This window comes from Chelonoidis abingdonii, chromosome 7, assembly GCF_003597395.2.
Source record: "Chelonoidis abingdonii isolate Lonesome George chromosome 7, CheloAbing_2.0, whole genome shotgun sequence".
Taxonomy (NCBI): Eukaryota; Metazoa; Chordata; order Testudines; family Testudinidae; genus Chelonoidis; species Chelonoidis abingdonii.
This window is the reverse complement of record NC_133775.1, coordinates 59,557,496-59,577,722: the sequence shown is the minus strand read 5'-3', so window position 1 is coordinate 59,577,722 and position 20,227 is coordinate 59,557,496. Positions and strand designations below refer to the sequence as shown.

General features: G+C 45.8%; 1 protein-coding gene and 1 long non-coding RNA gene across 3 annotated transcripts in view; one reads left to right on the top strand and one right to left on the bottom strand.

The window, feature by feature from the left end:
* The window catches only part of LOC116839105 (quinone oxidoreductase-like protein 2), a 28,687-nt gene extending 21,371 nt beyond the window's left edge, over positions 1-7,316 (bottom strand). For both annotated transcript variants that reach the window (XM_032804796.2, XM_075067909.1), the window contains exons 1-3: positions 7,234-7,316; positions 3,947-4,103; positions 1,775-1,871 (exon numbers count right to left, since the gene is read on the bottom strand). In XM_032804796.2, the coding sequence (XP_032660687.1) occupies positions 1,775-1,871; positions 3,947-4,103; positions 7,234-7,277 (298 nt within the window). In that variant the 5' untranslated portion in view covers positions 7,278-7,316. The remainder of the gene's footprint in view (positions 1-1,774; positions 1,872-3,946; positions 4,104-7,233) is intronic.
* Positions 7,317-7,632: 316 nt separating this feature from the next.
* On the top strand, positions 7,633-19,563 carry LOC116839109 (uncharacterized). The gene is made up of 3 exons (XR_004377057.2): positions 7,633-8,251; positions 9,402-9,583; positions 19,074-19,563. It is a non-coding gene; the product is annotated as an uncharacterized LOC116839109 (long non-coding RNA).
* The last annotated feature ends 664 nt before the right edge of the window (positions 19,564-20,227 follow it).

Sequence of the window (20,227 nt, the reverse complement as noted above, 5' to 3'; positions counted from 1 at the left end):
GCCTTGGGGGTTGGAGTGGGGGGCAGGGCCGGGGGCAGAGGGGAGTCATTGGCGGGAGCAGAAGTCAGTGCCTATGCCTCTGGGTGAACGCTGGGGTTTTCTAGGGGGTACATCAACTCATCTAGATATTTGCCTAGTTTTACAACAGGCTACAGAAAAAGCACTAGCGAGGTCAGTGAAACTAAAATTTCATATAATGACTTGTTTATACTGCTCTATGTAAGATACACTGAAATGCAAGTACAATATTTCTATTCCAATTGATTTTATAATTATATGGTAAAAATGAGAAAGTAAGCAAGTTTTCAGTAACAGGGTGCTGTGACACTTTTGTATTTCTTAAGTAAGGTGAAATTTGGGGACAAAGGCAAGACAACTCAGACTCCTGAAAGGGGTAAAGTAGTCTGGAAAGGTTGGGAGCCACGGCTTTAAAGGGCACCATAGTAAGCTAGACTGCATTGGTGGGTGTTATGAATTCCTGAGTTCTAACCCCAGTTCTGTCTTTGAATTGCCAAGCGACCTTGGGCAAGGATAGCCTCTGTGTGTCTCACCCTGCCCATCTGTAAAGTATGTTTCATTATACTTACCAACCTCTCACCCGGCATTGTCATGAGGATTAATTACATAAGCACTGCCCAGCCCTTTGAAAATACAAAGCTCTATATAATTGACAGGAGATAAGAGACTGGTGGCCATAGTGAGGTCTTGTCTAGGAAAATCCATCAGGGTAGAATGAGCACATTTTCATTTATATGATGCTAAACCTGACTTAAAGATGACAGATGCAGAAAGTGTGTTAGCTGGATGTGGTTAACCATAAAACTGTTGCAGAGCTTAATTTGTAATAAAAGAGGTGCCAGGGCTCAAGAAAATTTTTTACATTCATAACTGATGCCGCAAGACCAGAAGTGCCAGCACTCAGCCCTGGCAAGTCCTGGCACATATTAAGCACTGTGTTGGAGGCAGGGATACACAGAGAGTTTCCCCAGAGCAGCATGACAGTATACAAAAACAAGAAATGGATCGCCACGAGGAGGCAGAGCTTGGGCGAATACACATCCCACTTAGGCCTGGTCTCCACTGGGGGGGAGATCAATCTAAGATACGCAACTTCAGCTACAAGAATAGCGTAGCTGAAGCTGACATATCTTAGATCAACTTAGACTGACTTACGTTGCGTCCTCGCGGTGCAGGATCAACAGCCGCCGCTCCCCCGTCAGCGCTGCTTCCAGAGTCGACGGGGAGCACATTTGGGGATCGATTTATCATGTCTAGATGAGACACGATAAATCAATCCCCAATAAATCGATCACTACCTGCCAATCCAGTGGGTAGTGTAGACACACCCTTACTGTGGGCCATTCTCTTTGTGGAAGGACAAAGGAACAGTGAGTGTTAAGAATGGGAAGTCCATTCCAACCCCCTTGTACCTGGGAATGTCTTGGAAAACATATTTAAATATTTTCTTCCTTATAATTAGCCAGTAGGACATGAAGACGTCCACCTCAAGGCTGCTGGTCTGACTCGAGTCAAGGTCAGAAAGGTCCACAATTTGTTTTCATCTTCTGGCTCTTCAGTTGCCTATATTAAATGAGTGAGGAGGTCTCAGCCTGGTTCCTAATGGACAGGGTGTTCATGACACACAAAATCACTACCCCAATTGGTGTTAATTCATCAAAGGCTATCTAGATAGCTTTATTCCCCAGCACGGTCAATCTGCCCCAGCACTAAATTCACTCAGAATTAAACACAGATCAGACATACTCCTACTTACCAGGAGTGAATGGAAGGCAGTGCTTCTCCTGGTACAGACCCTTACAGGCCAAGATATCTGCAAAATTTACTCCACAGTAATGGACGCCAACCCTGACCTGCAAGAGAGAATGGAAACTTTCAAGCAGTAGAAACATTTTAAACAGATGACTTCACTGCACTGGCATTTTAAAATAGCTCTCCCCTTTCGCAGGTATTTCCATAGTCCCCATTACCACAGTATCTGAGCACATTACAATGCTTCATGAGTTTCTCCTCACAGTACCCCTGGGAGGGAGGGCAAGGCTATTATCCCCATTATACAGAAGGGGACTTCAGGCACAAAGAAGCTGAGTGACTTACCCAAGGCCACACAGTATGTCTGTGGCAGAGCAGGAAATCAAATCGCAGTTCTTCTAGTCCCAGGCCAGAACCCAACCCACTGGCCCATCCCTCTCTCAAAAGACTGCCATGTTTTCTGAGGCACAGACCAGATCCTCAGCTGGTATAAACCATGGTAGTACCATTGATTTTATTGGAGCTATGCAGATTTACACCAGTGGAGGCATTGGCCCCCAGTGTTTTGGTGGAAGATAGTATCCACTGAACAGCAGTTACTATCTCAGGATACTTTTCTATTATGTACTACTTTACTATTCTTTTAACAAACTTATTTCTTTGACACTCTCCTCAGCGCACCCAGAACTGTCAGCCACTGTGTTACTTCTGCCTTAGCAAGACAGCTTTGCTGGAGCTTGGACTAGGCGTCAGCACCCTACCACAAGCATCCGTCAACCTCACCAGCCAACTCTTTGAGATTGACAATCTTAACCTGGCCTTGCAGGGAACAGCCAGCGAACCCCAGTTCCCAAGTTCCCCAGAGACGTCTCTGTTGCGTCCAGTCCCTCTCACTGGATGCCCACAGAAATTATTACATTTACTGCCTCCAAAGAGTCTGCCCCCAGAACAGATTTTTAGGAACATGTTTCTAGCACACATACATAACTGTTTACACACCATCCGTACACATTACGCAATGCTATTCATGACTAGTATGTCACCAGTTCTTACGATACCTCACTCAATACACTTTTACAGTACAATAAAATTCTATACAATCAATTGATTCAATTGATACTGGGGTGTCTGGACCCTGATTGCACAGTTTTGTTATCAGCTGTTCATTTCAATGGGCTTCTCTGTGCCATCACATAATACGTTATATGTGTACACGCAAGCACTAAGCATTGGACTATGGATTTTCACCTTGTTTTACCTGATCCTAGTGCTGATAAAATAATAATTAGAACTTGGGCTTTCCTTGATCAAAGTGCAGTACAACCATGAAATAAGCCTCTCACCAGCTCTGTGAGGTATGGATTGCCACCATAGTACAGACAGGGAACCTGAGACTCAGATGGGAAGGCACTCAGATAAAATCACTCAGCCTTTGACCCAGTAGTTGTTTTAAAGTCCCAAACCATCCTTTCTTACTGAATTCTTCTCCTTTCTAGTCCACACACAACCTTCATCTTTAAAGCTCTTATAATTTAGGGAAGAAGCGTGGCCTAATGGCTGGAGCACTAGACTGGGACTCAGGAGCTCTGCATTCTAATCCCAGCTCTGCCACTAGTCTGCTGAGTGACTTTGGGCAAATCAGTTTCGCCTCCACTTCCTCATATATAAAAGGGAGATAATGATACTGATTCCTTTGTAAAGTGCGTTGAACTCTACGGATGAAAAAATTCTTGTATTATTACTGCAGTAGAATCTAGAGGCTCCATTGTGCTAGGTACCGTATAAACAGTCTCTGTTTTGAAGAGCTTGCAGTGTAAAAGGTCAAGACAGACCAAGACCGGAATGGGAAATGGATTTTGGATTGTGGATGACAGTGAGGAGAGAGTGAGGGAGACTAAGTGAGGAGGAGGATGCTGTAGTAAAAGTGAGAGATGATCAGGGCACAAAATCAGGGGTGGGCAGATGCTGAAGAGGAAGAGCAGATCTTGGAAATGTCTAAGAGGAAAAACTGGCAGGATTTACCAATAGCATTGGTGTAGAGGAAGAAAAACAAGAGGACTAGCAAAGGACTCCAAGGCTGTGAGCCTGAGACACAGGGATGTAGGTGGGTTTGCCAGCTAAGGGATATCAGATTATTTGAAATAAACAGCAATTCTGCACATTTCAATCACAGTACCTCATGGAGCTGCAGAGAAGGGGATGGGAGGTTCCTAATAATCAATGGCTTTGTCAGCTCAGTGCACAGCACTGCTCGATAGTTCCGGCAGGACTGCGATAGGATGTCATTGTTCAGGGAGGACAATCCCAGAAGCTGTTTACCTGAAGCACTTCTCCTGCAACAAAAGAGTAAGCACTGATGTTATACTGTGCTGTGCTGCCACCCTCCCACCCCAGAAGCAGCTGCATTTCATAAAGCACTTTGGTTATAAAAGTATCACTGAAAGTAGTTTATATAGCAAAGACTGCTGACTGTACAAAGGAGACTGCCTATAATCTCTCCATAAAGAGGTTAAACTTGCATTACTCTTCATTTTAAAAACAAAGTGGGAGAGAAGTTTACTGCTGATGAAAGACTCCAGTAACACTGGATCCAATAGTACTTAGACCTCCAGGGCAAGGGCTGTTCTTGGTTATATATTTGTACAGTGCCTAGCACAATGAGATTGCTCTAGGTACAACCTAAATAATAACTCAAACCAGGGTGGTGGTGGCTTAAGTATGGTTCAGGTGGTGAAATTTAACCACTGCCATTTCTTAACACCTTTGTCCCTAAGACAAGGTTGCCTGGGATTACCTGAGGTTTCTCTGCTGGAGAAGAAGCTGCCCTCTGCTCAGTGTCAAAGTCTCCCATGTGCCTACTCCTAGATTTTCTTTGTAACCCTGTCACTGCAATAGCAGCAGTATTGCCAAACCTCAAGCACTCAAAAACACATGAGATTTTATATATATATAAAAAAATAAAAATAAAAAAAATTCCCCTCTCACCCCTATGGGTGGTATGTGTCTTCCTCAACCTCGGGTCCTCTACCAGAGGCCTGGGAGTTTGAGGGTTCTGCGCAGTATCTTAGCTGTTCCTAGCACTGCACTCTTCTGGACAGAGAGCTCTGATGTTGTTCCTGGGATCTGTTGGAGCCGCTCACCCAGCTTAGGAGTCACAGCCCCGAGTGCTCCTACCACCACCCACTGGGGACCACTTTGGCTTACATTGTCAATCCCTTTTCTAGTTCCTTCTTTCAGGCCCTGGTACTTCTCAGTCTATATTCTTCTTCCTGATGTTGCTGTCACTTGCCTGCTATTCTTCACCACTGCTGTCTTCTGCTCTTGTCTATTACCACGATGCTCTGGTTGATTTGGCCAGTACTGCCTGTCCGTCTGGGATCTGAACGTCCACAGATCTTAGCCTGCTCTCCAAACTTCTGTGGAATGGGCTCCATCTGGTCTAGGGGGTCTAGCCCATACCGCTAGTGCAGAATGTTCCTGTACACATATGCCAAGCCACTTGGTGTCCGTTCACGTGTGTGTTTCCTGCCTGCATCCTTACATCCTGCCACTATGTGTTGGACTTGTCTCTGAGGCCTCTCATGACAGTCTGCACCTTGGTCCTCTTAGTTGTAGGTAGACCCTTGCTTCAGTGGAGACTGGTGCTCTAGGCTTGTGCCTGTGTGTGTGCTGTGCTGTGATCCAGTGTGCTCAGTGCTGCTGCTTGTGTCCAGCCCTTTCCAGCACTGGTAGGATCCCAATGCAGCACCCTCAGGCTACTTCGTGGTTCCGTGTACCATCCCATGGAAGGGTCTGCACTACATACTTGTTGAAATGATTGAAAAATTATTGTTTTCTTTTTATTCATTTTTACAGTTCAATATTTGTATAAAAATAATAATATGAAAGTGAGCTAGCGTTACACTTTGTATTCTGTATTGTAAATGAAATCAATATAATTGAAATGAGGAAAAACATCAAATAATGAATGAATTTCAGTTGGTATTCTATTGTGTAATAGTGGAATTTAAAAACCGTTGATTTAATTTTCAATTAATGTTTTTAATCGTGAATAATTTTTTTGAGTTATTTGCATGAGTTAACTGGTGATTAATTGAGAGCCTTAGGAAATTTTATTTTAGTATTTCAGTCAGATTAGACAGATGGCACCAAATTGATACTGTTTTTATTTTTGAATATTATTTAGCCCATTGTTAAATGGCCCTTTCTTTTTGCAGCTTGTATGGTTTTGGTGAAAGGAAAGTTGTCAATTACTCAAGAATGAAAGTTCATTATCAGTGGTCAATACTAGTGCACATTATCTACCTCCCAAGCTGCCTAAGTAATTCCTTGATTGCCGCATCTTCAATAAGACTAACCAAGTGTTTGTATAGAAGCCAAGATTATCAGTTAAGGACCAACTCATTAAGGAAAGCATCAGTCTTGGACATACCTTCCCTCTCTTCACTACCATCCCGGCCACACTTCTCCAGTCCGAATGACATCCCCCGATATTTCCTCACTGTAGATCCCGCGGTCAGGTGGATTAGCGAGTCGAGATGTGCGTCGTTATTCTTAGCTATACAGCTCTGATGTCATCATGTAGAGGAGGGTATAGGGCTGGATGGTAGGGCTTCCACTCCTGAACCTGTACCCCGTTACCCCCGTATCCAGTCCTTGTGATTATCTGGCTGAGGGGGGTTAAGCCTATGCAGAACCAGCAGCGGGGACAGTGCATCACCTTGCGTATATGCCCCCGCACATTGATGGCCACTTGTGCAAAGTTGCCCTTGAGTTGCACTTTCTAGTGTTGTTTCCCATAGTCGCCATTGAGGGTTTTTTCTTGAAGGGAAAGTGTTGTCTTCCATAGTCCCATTGAGTTCTTGAGGAAGGTCCTTAGTGTCCTGTTGACTTTGTATAGCGCCAGACATTCACAGATCCACGTGTGCGGCATTGAGTCATATATATATGCACGTATAAAAATTGGGGCGAGATCTCTTTATTTGCCTCCTGGGTTCAGAGCTTTTAGGGACTCTCAGGCCCCATTTTCAGGCTTTTCTCCACAATCAGGAGAGCTAGAAACTCACTTTAACGGGAAAAGGCGCAAAACCGCGATTTCTTGCGTAATCCCGAGATCCCAAGGAGCTAACCGCCTTTAAAAAGAAACCCCATGTTGCAAGAGTTGGCAACACTGTACCACCCCTCCCTCCCGGCAGGAAAGCCTCAGCACTGCCCCGCTCTCTGCAGGGGATGGGAGGCGTGCGCCCGGAGGGGGGAGTGCGGCTGGAAGCTCAGGAAGGGGCGGGAGCGAGCCGAGCTGGGGCTCCAAGGGAGCACAGGTGGTGCAGGTGGGGAGCGCGCCCGGAGCGCAGAGGTGCAGGGCCGGGGTCGCGGGCAGCTGAGGGTGCGGGAAGCCGGCGGGGCGGCGCACGGCGGGAAGAGGGAGCTGCCCCGGGGCCGCTGGAAGGGAAGCCGAGCTCAGACCTGCAGCGCTGCAGCCGAAGCAGCCTCGCCAGCAGCGCTGTCATGCTCCTGCGCACCGGGCAGCCTGCTCTGGCTTCCGGGGAGCGAACGCGGCCCCGAGCGCCTCCCACAGGGACTGCGGGCAGCTCCGTCCCGACCCCGCCTCCCGTGGCCCGGGAGCGCCCGCCCCCTCCGGGGTTCCCTCCTGCTGGGCTGCTCCGCCCCCGCTGAGCGCCCTGCTTCGTGCCGAGTCTGGATCCCATTCAGCCCCGCTTCCGGACCGCACCCCGACTCTGGGCAGCCGGCCCCTGCTCTGTGCTGTCCCCACCTTGCAGCGCCAGGACCCCCGCGAGCCCCTCCCCCAGGTTTCCGGCCCTGCCTTCTCCCCTGGGTCAGAGGCGAGGAGGAGAGAAACTGACTTAACCTGGGGGAGGGGCAATATTTTGCATTTATGCTAACTCAGCAGTTCTCTCCCAGGGCCCCGGGGGGAAACGTGAGCAGGTTTCTGGGGCTCCATCAAAATAAACCAGAGAGTGGGCCTGGCGTCAGACTCGCTGGGGCATGGGGAAGAAAGCTGAAGCATGAGCAACTTAATTGCGGGACCCCCGATGGTGTGGGGCCCTGGGCAGTTGCCCTATTTGCCACCCTCTAATGCTGCAGGTTTATGAGACATCCAGATTTCAACCAGAACACCCAGCTGAAAAGGGACCGTGGTGGCTATAGTCAGGGACCATTAAAAGTCCAGGTGGCCATTAAAAGTCCAATCTGCGGCACAGCAAGGCTAAGGCAGGCGCCCTGGCTCCACACATCTCCTGGAAGCAACCGGCATGTCCCTACGGTCCCTAAGCACAGGTGTGATCAGGGAAGCTCCATGTGCTGCTCCCCGCCCTGAGCACTGCCTCCACAGCTCCCGTGGGCCAGAAACTGCAGCTAATGGTGATGGTGCCTCCACCTAGAAACCAGACTTGGCAGCCACTTCCAGGAGCAGTGCAGAGCCAGGGCAGGCAGGGAGCTTGCTGCTGACCAAAAGCCACCTGAGGTAAGCGCTGCCCAGCCAGAGTCCACACTGTGAACCCCCTACCCCAGATCGGACCCCCTCCTTCACCCTAACATCCTCCCAGACCCTCACCCCAACCCGCTGCCCCAGGTCGGAACGCCGTCCTGCACCCAACCCCCAGTCCTAGCCCGAAGCCCTCTTCTGCACCCTGAATTCCTCATTTCTGGCTCCACTCCAGAGCCCGCACTCTAACCCCCTGAACCAGCCTGGTGAAAGTGAGTGAGGGTAGGGGAGAGTGAGCAACCGGAGGGAAGGGGGCTGGAGTCAGTGGGGGCAGGGGCTCAGAGAAAGGGTGGGGCCTCGGGGAGGGGTGGGGAAAGGGTGTTCAGTTTTGTGCAGTTAGAAAGTTGGCAACCCTATAACGCTGGCCCTGGCTTTTAATCTACTGGATATGCAGAAAAACGTTGTTGTGAGCTGTGTAGTTTTTATAGCATGTTGGTGGGGGCCTCAGAAAGTAAAAGGTTAAGAACCCCTGTTCTACCTCCCAGAAAGACCCTGGGGATGGGTATATGTATTAGGCACCTGGGGACAGAGCCTCAAAGGTGTTTAGGCTCCAAACTTGCTCCCCATGCCCTACCCTGAGGTCAGAGCCAGCCACTGCACATGGCAAGTGTTGACTCAAGGGAAGGCCAGGGCAGGGAGAGGTGAAGACCGTAAACAGTGCAGCAGGTCTGCCTGTCCTTCTGAGACCTCTCCATCATAGACTCTTCCCAATAGCTGAAGCAGAAGACAGGGCATAGCAGGGAAGAGCAGACCTCAGATGGGGTGGCATGGCATGGCATGGCATGGTGGAGGGTTCTTAGTCCAAACATCGTAGTCACATGCAGGGGAAGTTCAGGCCAGTGCTTCTTTATTCCAGACCACCTCTCCTCCCTCAAGAAAAGGTGTTTTCTCTCATTTTAAGACAACTTCCTCGTGGTCCCAGTGTTGCTTGTGCCTAGATTAAAGCACAGTTTAACTGTTTAACTACAGGAACTTTAGAACAGTATTTTTGCCACATGCTTCCATCCAGTTCTCAAAGCTCTTTGCAAAACTAATGAAGCAACACACACACACACCCCACCCAAGCACCTATGAGGGAGGGAAGTGTCACCATTTTACAACATCTGTGATTTTCTGATTCTCTCACCAGTGAACTGGCACCAGTGCAGCTCAACAGTGGGAACACTAGTGGAGACAGGCTGCCAACATTTTAACGACAGTGTCAACAGCATCCAGTGGGATCCATGTCCAGAACTGGCGTACGTAGTGGCTGGAAGTTTCCTGATAACTGGCGGAGATGGGAAAGCTGTAATGTACCCAACCTGGACAATGGTATATCTTGATTTTAGTAAGGCTTTTGATACAGTTCCATATGACGTTCTCACAAGCAAACTGGGGAAATGTTCTCTTGATGTAGTTACTATAAGGTGGTTGCAACACTGGTTGAAAGACTGTACTCAAAGAGTAGTTATCAATGGCTTGCTGTCAAACTGGAGGAGATGTATCTAGTGGGGTCCATTACATGGTCCAGTACTAGTCAATATTTTTATTAATGACCTGGATAATTGAGTGGAGAGTATGCTTATAAAATTTGCAAATGACCCCAAGTTGGGAGGGGTTTCAAGCACTTTGGAGGACAGGATTAGAATGCAAAATAACTTTGGTCTGAAATAAAAAAGATGAAATTCAATAAAGACAAGTGCAAAGCACTACACTTAGAAAGAAAAAGTCAAATGCACAACTACAAAATGGGCAGAAGTACTGCTGGACGGGATCTGGGAGTTATAGTGGATCGCTATTTAAATATGAGTCAACAAGGTGATGCAGTTGAAAAAAACCTAAAGTAATTCTGGGGTATATTAACAGGAGTGTTGTGTGTAAGGCATGGGAAGTAATTGTGTTGCTCTGCTTGACAGTGGTAAGGCCTCAGCTGGAGAACTGTGTCCAGTTCTGGGGACCACATTTTAAGAAAAATGAGGACAAATTGGAGAGAGTCCAGAGGAGAACAAAAGTGATAAAAGGCATCGAAACCTGACTTTTGAGGAGAGGTTAAAAAAACTGGGCAAGTTTAGTCTTGCAAAAAGAAGACAGAGGAGAGACATGACAACAGTCTTCAGATGTTCAGACCTGTTATAGAAAGGATGGCGATCAGTTGTTGCTCAGGTCCACAGAAAGTAAGACAAGTCATGGACTTAATCTTCAGCAAGGGAGATTTAGGTTAGATATTAGAAAAACATGCTAGCAAGGACTATTAGATACTGGAATAGGCTTCCATGGGAGGTTGTGGAATTCACCAATGGAGGCTTTTAAGAACAGTTTGGACAAACACCTGTCAGGAATGATCTAGGTATACTTGGTCCTGCCTCAGCACATGGGACTGGACTAGATAACCTTTCGAGATCCCTTCCAGCCCTACAGCTGTGTGGTTCTATACACTGATTCCCACTGTGCTCAATTTATCACCACCACAGAGCACTCATTCAGCACAAAGCAGCTCTTGTGCTCCTCACCCCTGATACCAGAGCATAGGTAATGTACAGCAAACCCTCATTCCAACCAGTCCTTGGTGAGGTCGGGCCACTTGGTGGCTATTGGTTTGGCATTGTGTGAACTTCCACTAGGTGGTGCTCTTCCTGCTGCCTTTGAACTCAAGCAAGAGGGCCTTGTGGTTCTGGAAATGCCATTTCTCACGTCAGACGTGAAGCCAGTGTCCTCCTCATCATTTGTGTTCATTGATGATCCCCTGGAGTTTTTCATCTGAGTAGGTCTTGTGCCTATCTACATTCCCCCTGCAGTCTCAGTTGGATACTGTTGTGTTGTTATTATGATGTATTTGCAGCATGGTCAGTGTGCCAGGGTTGTGTTAGGGACTGTATGAATGTGGAAAGATGTGGTCCCTGCCCCAAAGAGAGCCCAGTCTGTTTTAAGACAAGACCTACAAGTGAATATAACCAACAAAAGGAGGGGATGGGAGAAGGTGATAAAGGTAACAATGGTTATGTAGATTAGCTCTGAGCATAGTTTTGCAACTTTAAGACACTTAGAGATATTTTTAATTACTGTAAAATACCTGTTTTATTTAGATTGGCAATCCCTATTGCATTATCAACTGGCAATTCCCTACAGGCATCTCAGTTGTAATGGCCCTTGAGAAAGGATTTGAAGTGGAGAAGGTATTGGCTTGAAGTGAGTGGTCCATCCATAAAGAGCAGTGGGGAAGACAGCTCAGACATATTTGTAGGGAAAGTAGACAGATGGACGGCTGAAGCATGCAGTCCTATTTAAAAGCAATAATTCATTTTGAGCAGAGGGCTGATGCTGGATGCCTATTTCTTCTAGTATTGCTTATTCAAGGCTGGCAGCAGGTGGACAGCGATTAGGGTGACCAGATGTCCCGATTTTATAGGAACAATCCCAATTTTAGGTTTCAGAGTAGCAGCCATGTTAGTCTGTATCTACAAAAGAATAGGAGTACTTGTGGCACCTTATCCGACAAAGTGTGTATTCACCCACAAAAGCTCATGCTCCAATATGTCTGTTAATCTATAAGGTGCCACAGGACACTCTACTGCTTTTACAGATCGAGACTAACATGGCTATCCCTCTGATATGTGGCACCTTAGAGACTAACACATTTATAGTTTGTGCTCAAATAAATGTGTTAGTCTCTAAGGTGCCACAAGGACTCCTGTTCCTTTTCTCAATTTTAGGATATTTTTCTTATATAGACTCGTATTATCCCCCCAGCCCATGTCCTGATTTTTCACATTTGCTGTCTGGTCACCCTAACAGCGATGCACTTCTGAACGGGAGCACAGAGGGATTTTAGGCTCTTTGTGTGCTGCAGCAACTGAGAGATTCACAGGAGCCAGCCACTGAATCTGTTTTGCCCTTTTCAGTCACTAGAGGGTGATGCAGAACAAGTTTTAAATGCATATATCAGCACATTAAGGACAAGTGTGGACAAGGCTTATGTGTGTCTCTTTACAGGAATATGTGATAGTGTCATCAGGGCCAACCAGGGGATTCGGGGGGCCTGGGGCAAAGCAATTTTGGGGGCCCCTTTCATATAAAAAAAAAAGCTGCAATACTATAGAATACTATATTCTCATGGGGACCCCTGCTGGGCCCGGGGCAAATTGCCCCACTTGCCCTCCCCTTCCCCCCTGGGCAGCCCTGAGTGCATTAGCTATAACTTATATGATTAGTGTGCACCATCATTTATAGCAGAGAGGTGCTAGTTTTACAGATGGGAAAACTGAGACAAAGAAGTTAATCAATTTACCAGAGGTCACAGAGTGTGTCTGTACAGAGCCAGGAATTAAATCCAAGTCTGTTGACTCTCAATCCTCTGATTCAGCCACGAGACCATCTTTTCCCTCGGGGGAGCTTTCATTTCTAAAATCTAACTTTCACTTGCTTACAACTCTCTAAGGAAAATCTTACTTTTGGTTTGAAACATTTTGTGCTTGATCTCATCCCTGAAAGCAAGAGAGAATGTGCATGAAAATCTGTTCAGCCATTTACTTGTTGTATTAATGGGGTGGGGAGGAGAGGTTTTCAACTGATTATTTTCAGATCCTCTTCCAATTTTTCGTTATCCCAGGATGTATGATTTTAAAATATCATATGTGGCCTGGAGGGAGTCCTCTCTGAGGAACATATGCTATCTCTAATCTGAAGCAATTGGGTTTTAAAATATCAGTTACAGCCAGGTGAGAAGAAATGTTCCAAGCATATGACTCAGATCGTGCCCTTCCCTGGAAAATGCTGTGCAATGAGGAAGATATCCTATGAGGTTCCCAGGGCCCCATCTCTGCAGCTTTGTCCCCTAAGTGGGACAGGCCTGCACAACTGATATAGGCTGGTGGATCAGGAGACTCAGGCCCAAATTTCACAGAACCTTGATCAGACCCTCTGATTTCATCCCAAGGACCTCTTCTCTGCACCCTGGCTTATTCCTGTGCTAGGCTGCCTATCCCTCGGAGGCTCCCCCATTTTATCTCCTCAGAGGGTAGGAGAGTTGATTCTGACTTCTGAATGTAAAGCCCTATGTCTATCCACAGAACAGGTACTGGCATGGGCAGCATCTCTGTAATCATCCCCCATGCTGTCCCACCAACATGCATTATCCTCTACCTAGGCAGAGTCACTTCAAGGGCTGGGAGAAGCGTTCAGTCTCCGTGGCCCATTCTTTGCTGCAATTTTCCATTAGGAGTCCACCAGCTCATTTCATACAGGGAATAAGCAACCATCCAGCAATAATAGTTTTCTGTCTCTGCCGCTGTGGACTGCATATAAACCAGGGACATACATATGAAAGGCTCTGTATTGTTACCTGGCCACTGAGTACTCGGACATTTTCACTGTAGCTTTTATGCTTCCCTTCTCTAGCCAGTGGAGGGTCTTACTGCTATTTTACCTGGAATAAAAGCAGGGACTGTAAAATAAAGTTTTCCAGGGGCGACTGTGAATCAGCTTATGAGGACTATCCGGGGACTGGGTCAGCATTTCTTGGCCAATGTACTAGGAAACAAGGTTGTCAGTACTGCATGTTAGCACTTGAAACAACTTAAAAGGAATATAATACAGGATCAACTTCATCCCTAGTGCAACACTACTGACTTCAGTAGAATTAGAGCAAGGATAAATTTGGCCTGTTGCATTCAGTAAAGTGGCTTAATTAGGCAAGGCTCAGTTTGTTTATTTTGTATCATTTTTATTAACCACCACTTAAAATTGCAATTAAGATCGGAAAAGTGGCTATAAAAATGGCAGCCTCTAATCGTCTGCTGCCTGCATCTTTGAGTTATAGCCGCTGCCCTTATGAACAAACTCCTTTACTCCTCCCTGCCCTGCCGAGCCCATACAGCTACAGGCAGAGTGAACTGGATTCTCTCCTGCCTCTCATATTAACAACATTGTCTGCTGCATTCAAAGTGCAGAATCTTTATTACTGGGGAGGCAAAAAGAACATGGCTGTATTTTAAGATGCTGGGGTAGTGGGCGTTAGAAAAATTCTTCTTTTGATTGGCCAGCTAAGCAAATTTGATCCCTCCAAAATGTCACTTCTTTGGCTATAACAGCACTCCATTTTTTTCTAAGTCACATTGGGCACTTCCCTCTCTTTTCAGAGAGTATTAGTAAGACTTGGTTATCTAGTATTTCTTACAGGCATAACAGTACCTGGGAAACCAATACAGTCCCTTTGGAAATATTATGTACGCAGTAGGACCTCAGAGTTATGAACACCAGAGTTACGAACTGACCAGTCATCCACACACCTCCTTTGGAACTGGAAGTATGCAATCAGGCAGCAGCAGCAGAGAGAGGAATACAAAAAGCAAATACAGTACAGTACTGTGTTAAACGTAAATGACTAAAAAACAGAGAAATTTAAAAATAAAACATTTGACACAGTAAGAAAACTGTTTCTGTGTATGTTTCATTTAAATTAAGATGGTTAAAAGCAGCATTTTTCTTCTGCATAGCAAAGTTTCAAAGGTGTTGTAAACTTTTGTTCAGAGTTACGAACAACCTCCATTCCTGTTCATAACTGTGAGGTTCTACTGTATTGGACTAGCACAATGGTATTTGGTACACAGCTCTCTACCTCACAGGGGTGTTGTGAGGATAAATATATTAAAGACTAAGAAGTGTTCAGATACTACAGTAATGAGGGCCATGTAACACCATAGACGGGTATCAGAATCACAGGTAAGGCTGCAAATTTGTCACGGATTCTGTGACTTTCGGGGACCTCTGTGATTTCTGCAGTGGCTGGTGTGGCTGGCCCAGGGACTGCCTAAGCAGCTCGGGCAGCGCCTGGGCCAGCTGCACCAGCTGCTGCTGGGGCAGTCTTGGGCCACCGCACCTCCCCACCCCCGCTTCGTGCCCAGCAGCAGTAGGAGTTTAGGTGTGGGAGCAGGCAGGGGGTTGGGGCATGAGAGGTGGTGAGGGCTCTGGGCGATGCTTACTTGGGGCCGCTCCCTGGGAGCAGCACCGTGTCCCTCCCTCCTTCAGCTCCTAGCTCCACGGGCTATCTCTGCCCCCGCAGCTCCCTTTGGCTCTGGTTCCTGGCCAATGGGAGCTGCAGAGCCAGCACTTGGGGGGCCAGTGTGCAGAGCTAGGAGCTGAGGGAGGGAGTAGGGACATGTCATCACTTCCAGGGAGCCTCAAGGAGCTGGGTAGGAAGCCTACCAGCCCTACCATCTCCCCGTGCCCCCCAGACTGTGCCCTCCAAGCACCTGCAGCACCACCCAGGCTGCCCTTTCCTGAGCACCCACAGTGCCCCCTCCCTGAGCACCCGTGGCACCCCTGAGCTGCCCCTCATGAGCACCCACAGCACCACTGCCCCTCTCTCCTCCCCCGCCAAGGTTTAGTCAGGGGTATATAGTATAAGTCATGGACAGGTTACGGGCCGTGAATTTTTGTTTACTGCCCATGACCTGTTCATGACTTTTACTAAAAATACCCATGACTAAAATGTAGCCTTAATCATAGGCCCTCTGGCTTCTGGTCTGCCATGTCTGGGAATGACCTGAGTTATCATCACAGTGCTGGCAGATCCCTAAAGATAAATCACTGTGAAGTGTAAGAAGGCGAGCGTGTGTATGTGGTGCATCAAGGAAGGGGCCTGGAGTCCAGACTGCTGAGTTCTTCCTCTGCCACTGTATTGCCACGTGACCACAGGTAAGTCACAGCTTCCTCATTTGTAAAATAGGGGAGTAATAATGATCCTGTTTGACAGAATGAGTTGTGAGGCTTAATTTATATCTGCAGAGTCCTTGGAGACCTTTTCACACAAAGAGGACCTGAAATGGAAAAGCAGAGTATAATTCTGATTATGGGACTCTGACATGATATCCACATGTGACATTTACAAGCAGGTGTTTCTTATGAAATGCTTAAAACTAGAGCTGTTGATTAATCGCAGTTAACTCACGTGATTAACTCAAAAAAATTAATCATGATTAATCGCAGTTTTAATCACACTGTTAATAGAATACCAACTGAAATTTATTAAATATTTTGGATCCTTTTCTACATTTCCAAATATTGATTTTAGTTACACAGAATACAAAGTGTACAGTACTCACTTTATATTATTTTTATTACAAATATTTGCACTATAAAAATGATAAACAAAAGAAATAGTATTTTTAAATTCACTTCATACAAGTACCATAGTGCAATCTCTATCATGAAAGCGCAACTTAAAAATGTAGGGTTTTTTTGTTTGCTTTTGGTTATATAACTGCACTCAAAAACAAAACAATGTAAAACTTTAGCGTCTACAAGTCCACTCGGTCCTACTTTTTGTTCAGCCAATCACTAAGAGAAACAAGTTAGTTTACATTTATGGGAGATAATACTGCCTGCTTCTTATTTACAGTGTCACCTGAAAGTGAGAACAGGCATTTGAATGGCACTTTTGTAGCCGGCATTGCAAGGTAATTTACATGCCAGATATGCTAAACATTCATATGCCTCGTCATGCTTTTCCCACCATTCCAGAGGACATGCTGATGACACTCGTTAAAAAAATAATGCGTTAATTAAATTTGTGACTGAACTTCTTAGGGGAGAATTATATGTCCCCTGCTCTATGTTTTACCCGCATTCTGCCATATATTTCGTGTTATTGCAGTCTCGGATGATGACCCAGCATGTTGTTCACTTTCACTTCAGATTTGACAAAACGCAAAGAAGGTACCAATGTGAGATTTCTATAAATAGCTACAGCACTCGACCTAAGATTTAAGAATCTGAAGTGCCTTCCAAAATCTGATTGGGACAGGGTGTGGAGCATGCTTTCAGAAGTCTTAAAAGAGCAACACTCCAATGCGGAAATTACAGAACCTGAACCACCAAAAAAGAAAATCAGCCTTCTGCTGGTGGCATCTGACTCGGATGATGATAGTGAACATGCTTTGGTCTTTATTTCTTTGGATCGTTATCGAGCACAACCCATCATCAGCATGGATGCATGTCCTCTGGAAGAGTCGTTGAAGCATGAAGGGACAAATGAATCTTTAGCGCATCGGGCATGTAAATATCTTGCAATGCCAGCTACAACAGTGTCATGTGAACATCCGATTCACACTTTCAGGTGACATTGTGAACAAGAACCAGGCAGCATTATCTTCTGCAAATGTAAACAAACTTGTTTATCTGAGTGAGTGGCTGAACAAGCAGTAGGACTGAGTGGACTTGTAGGCTCTACAGTTTTACATTTTTTATTTTTGAATGCAGTTACTTTTTTGTACATAATTCTACATTTGTAAGTTCATGATAAAGAGATTGCACTACAGTACTTGTATTAAGTGAATTGAAAAATATTATTTATTTTACAGTGCAAATATTTATAATGAAAAATAAATATAAAGTAAGCACTGTACTCTTTGTATTTTGTGTTGTAAGTGAAATAAATATATTGGAAAATGTGGAAAACATCCAAAAATATTCATATAAATAATATTCTATTGTTTAACAGTGTGATTAATCGTGATTACTTTTTGTAATTGCTTGACAGCCCTACTTAAAACTTTTTCCTACACTCTTGCTTTCACTGTCTCTGGTCAGTATCATGCACATCTCCTAAATCTTCTCTTTGGATCCCTAGATCCTGGTCAGACTTTGCAGGCTAAAGAATTGGTGCCACCCGTACCTCTGAACAACCCCTTCATGATGGAGTACAAATTCCCATTTCAATACTCAATTCACTTCTCTCCCACACAAATTGGGGGTTCACACTTTTCATTCTAAACAAGGCTTAATTATAGTGATACCTATAAGCCCCAGTCATGAGCCAGGATCCCATTGTGCTAGGTGCTGTACAAACAGAACAAGAAGGTCCCTGCCCATAAGAGTTTACAATCTAAGTAAAAGTGTAAGCAGCTGCGGGCACAGGCATTGACTTTTCAAACTGCCAGGGGGGTGCTCTGGATCTGCCCCAGGCCCCGCCCCCACTCCACTCCTTCTCCCAAGGCCCCGCCCCACTCTTCCTGCCTCCTCATCACTTCCCACCCAGTTCCACCGCCTCCCCCCAAGTGAGCTGTGTCCTCACTTCTCCCCCCTCCCTCCCAGCCTTCCTGCACACCACGAAACAGCTGTTTGTGGCAGGTGGGAGGCATGGAGACAGATGGTGGAGGCACTGATCTGTGGGGCCGCCAGCGGATGGGAGACACCAGGGAAGTGGGTGAGGCTGCCGGTGAGTGCAGAGCACCCATCATTTTTTCCCCGTGGGTGCTCTAGCCCCGGAGCACCCATGGAGTAGGCACCTATGGCTGCGGGTTGACTTAACACAGAGGTTCTCAGACTGGAGGTTGGGACCCCTCAGAGGGTCGCATGGTTATTACATGGGGGGTCACGAGGTGTCAGCCTCCACCCCAAACCCCGCTTTGCCTCCAGCATTTATAATGGTGTTAAATATATTAAAAAGTATTTTTAATTTAGTAGGGGGTCACACTCAGAGGCTTGCTGTGTGAAAGGGGCCACCAGTACAAAAGTTTGAGAACCAGTGACTTAACAGGACTTGGGTCCATTGGCTAAAAAAGTTCTATACATAGTCTAGCCACTGAAGGGGGACAAAGACAATGCCATTTGCATGGATTACTCAGCTAGGATGTGTTCTGTCCCTTTCTGCCACCACCTTCCTTGAAGCTGCTGCCTTGTGCTCCATATTCTGTTCATTTTTTAAGTGAGAGCTGGTTGGGAAATGGAGGTGGGGGGGGGGAAGAGAGCAATGTGCAAGTTTTCCTCCTGGGTTTTTGTTTTTTTTTTGCTGGATTTTCATTTTCTGATCACCTGTGCTTTATAGATCCCTCCATAGCCATTTGGTTCTGGTTATAAACTGTTCATGGTAGAGTGGAGCTTCTGATGTCCCTCATGCATCTATTTAGTGAAGTACATCTCAGGGGCAGACCAAATGAGGCTGTTTGTCTTTCTGTTTACTGTATTTGCAAGCAATGCTTTCTCTTTATCTTAACAGAAGATAAGTTTAAATGTTTGTCCCAGTCTTTAGTCACCATAGCAAAGGAAGAGAAAACATATGTACAGGAAACACAGAAAGCAATAGTAGAGATAAAAAGAGTAAATTAACATTACCCTCATTGTAGGAAACTTGTTAGAGGACAGAGAAACTTGTGTTCCAACTAACCTGGATCTTCCGTGATTACTCAGTTCTCAGTTTCTCTAACCTGCACCTCACTGGAGCCCTATGGAAAAATAGGGACACACAACTTGATAGTTTCTCGTTAACTTCATGTCTGAACTGAAGGCAAAACCCAAACTATTCTGGCTAACCTCTAGCCAATGATCCATTTCATCAACTCAGTCTCGCATTCTAGAACCTCCTCATTCACACAGGCAAGACTCCTGGGACTTATCTCAGCATCTCCTGCCATCAACTCCAGAATGTCTTGGGGACCAGCGTTCACACAGAAAGGGCCAGTTAAAAAGCCACGCTTTAGATGACAGTCCAACATCTCTTTGGGATCCAATGTGTGAAGAGAAGACTGTCAGGTCTGTCAAACTATTCTGGCCTTCACTTGTTAAAGAGGATTTAACGAGGAGGATTTTACTGATCTATTGTGAAGGTTGCTGGAGGCTGGATGCCTTACTTTAAAAGGTAAAGGCAGCAACATTCCATCAGGAAAGCAGCACATATTAAAAGGAGACAAATAAACTAAAACAAGTCCTTTGGGCTTAATATCAAGCTAATTGTTTCTGATTTGTTCTTTTTTCCATCTGTAGATTCCTGACACTTTCACTTTCAAGGTAAGATGAAATGATGCAAAACTACAAGGAAGTAACATCTCCACCTAACTGAATGGACCTGCATCTCCTCTAATGGAGACCCTGTAGGTATTGATGAGTGCTGTTTATTTTATATCCATTAAAAGGTGTCTAGGCACATCAGGTCCAGTGTGGGACATAGTCACAGGATGATTGCCCCTTTAGAAGGGAGTGGGG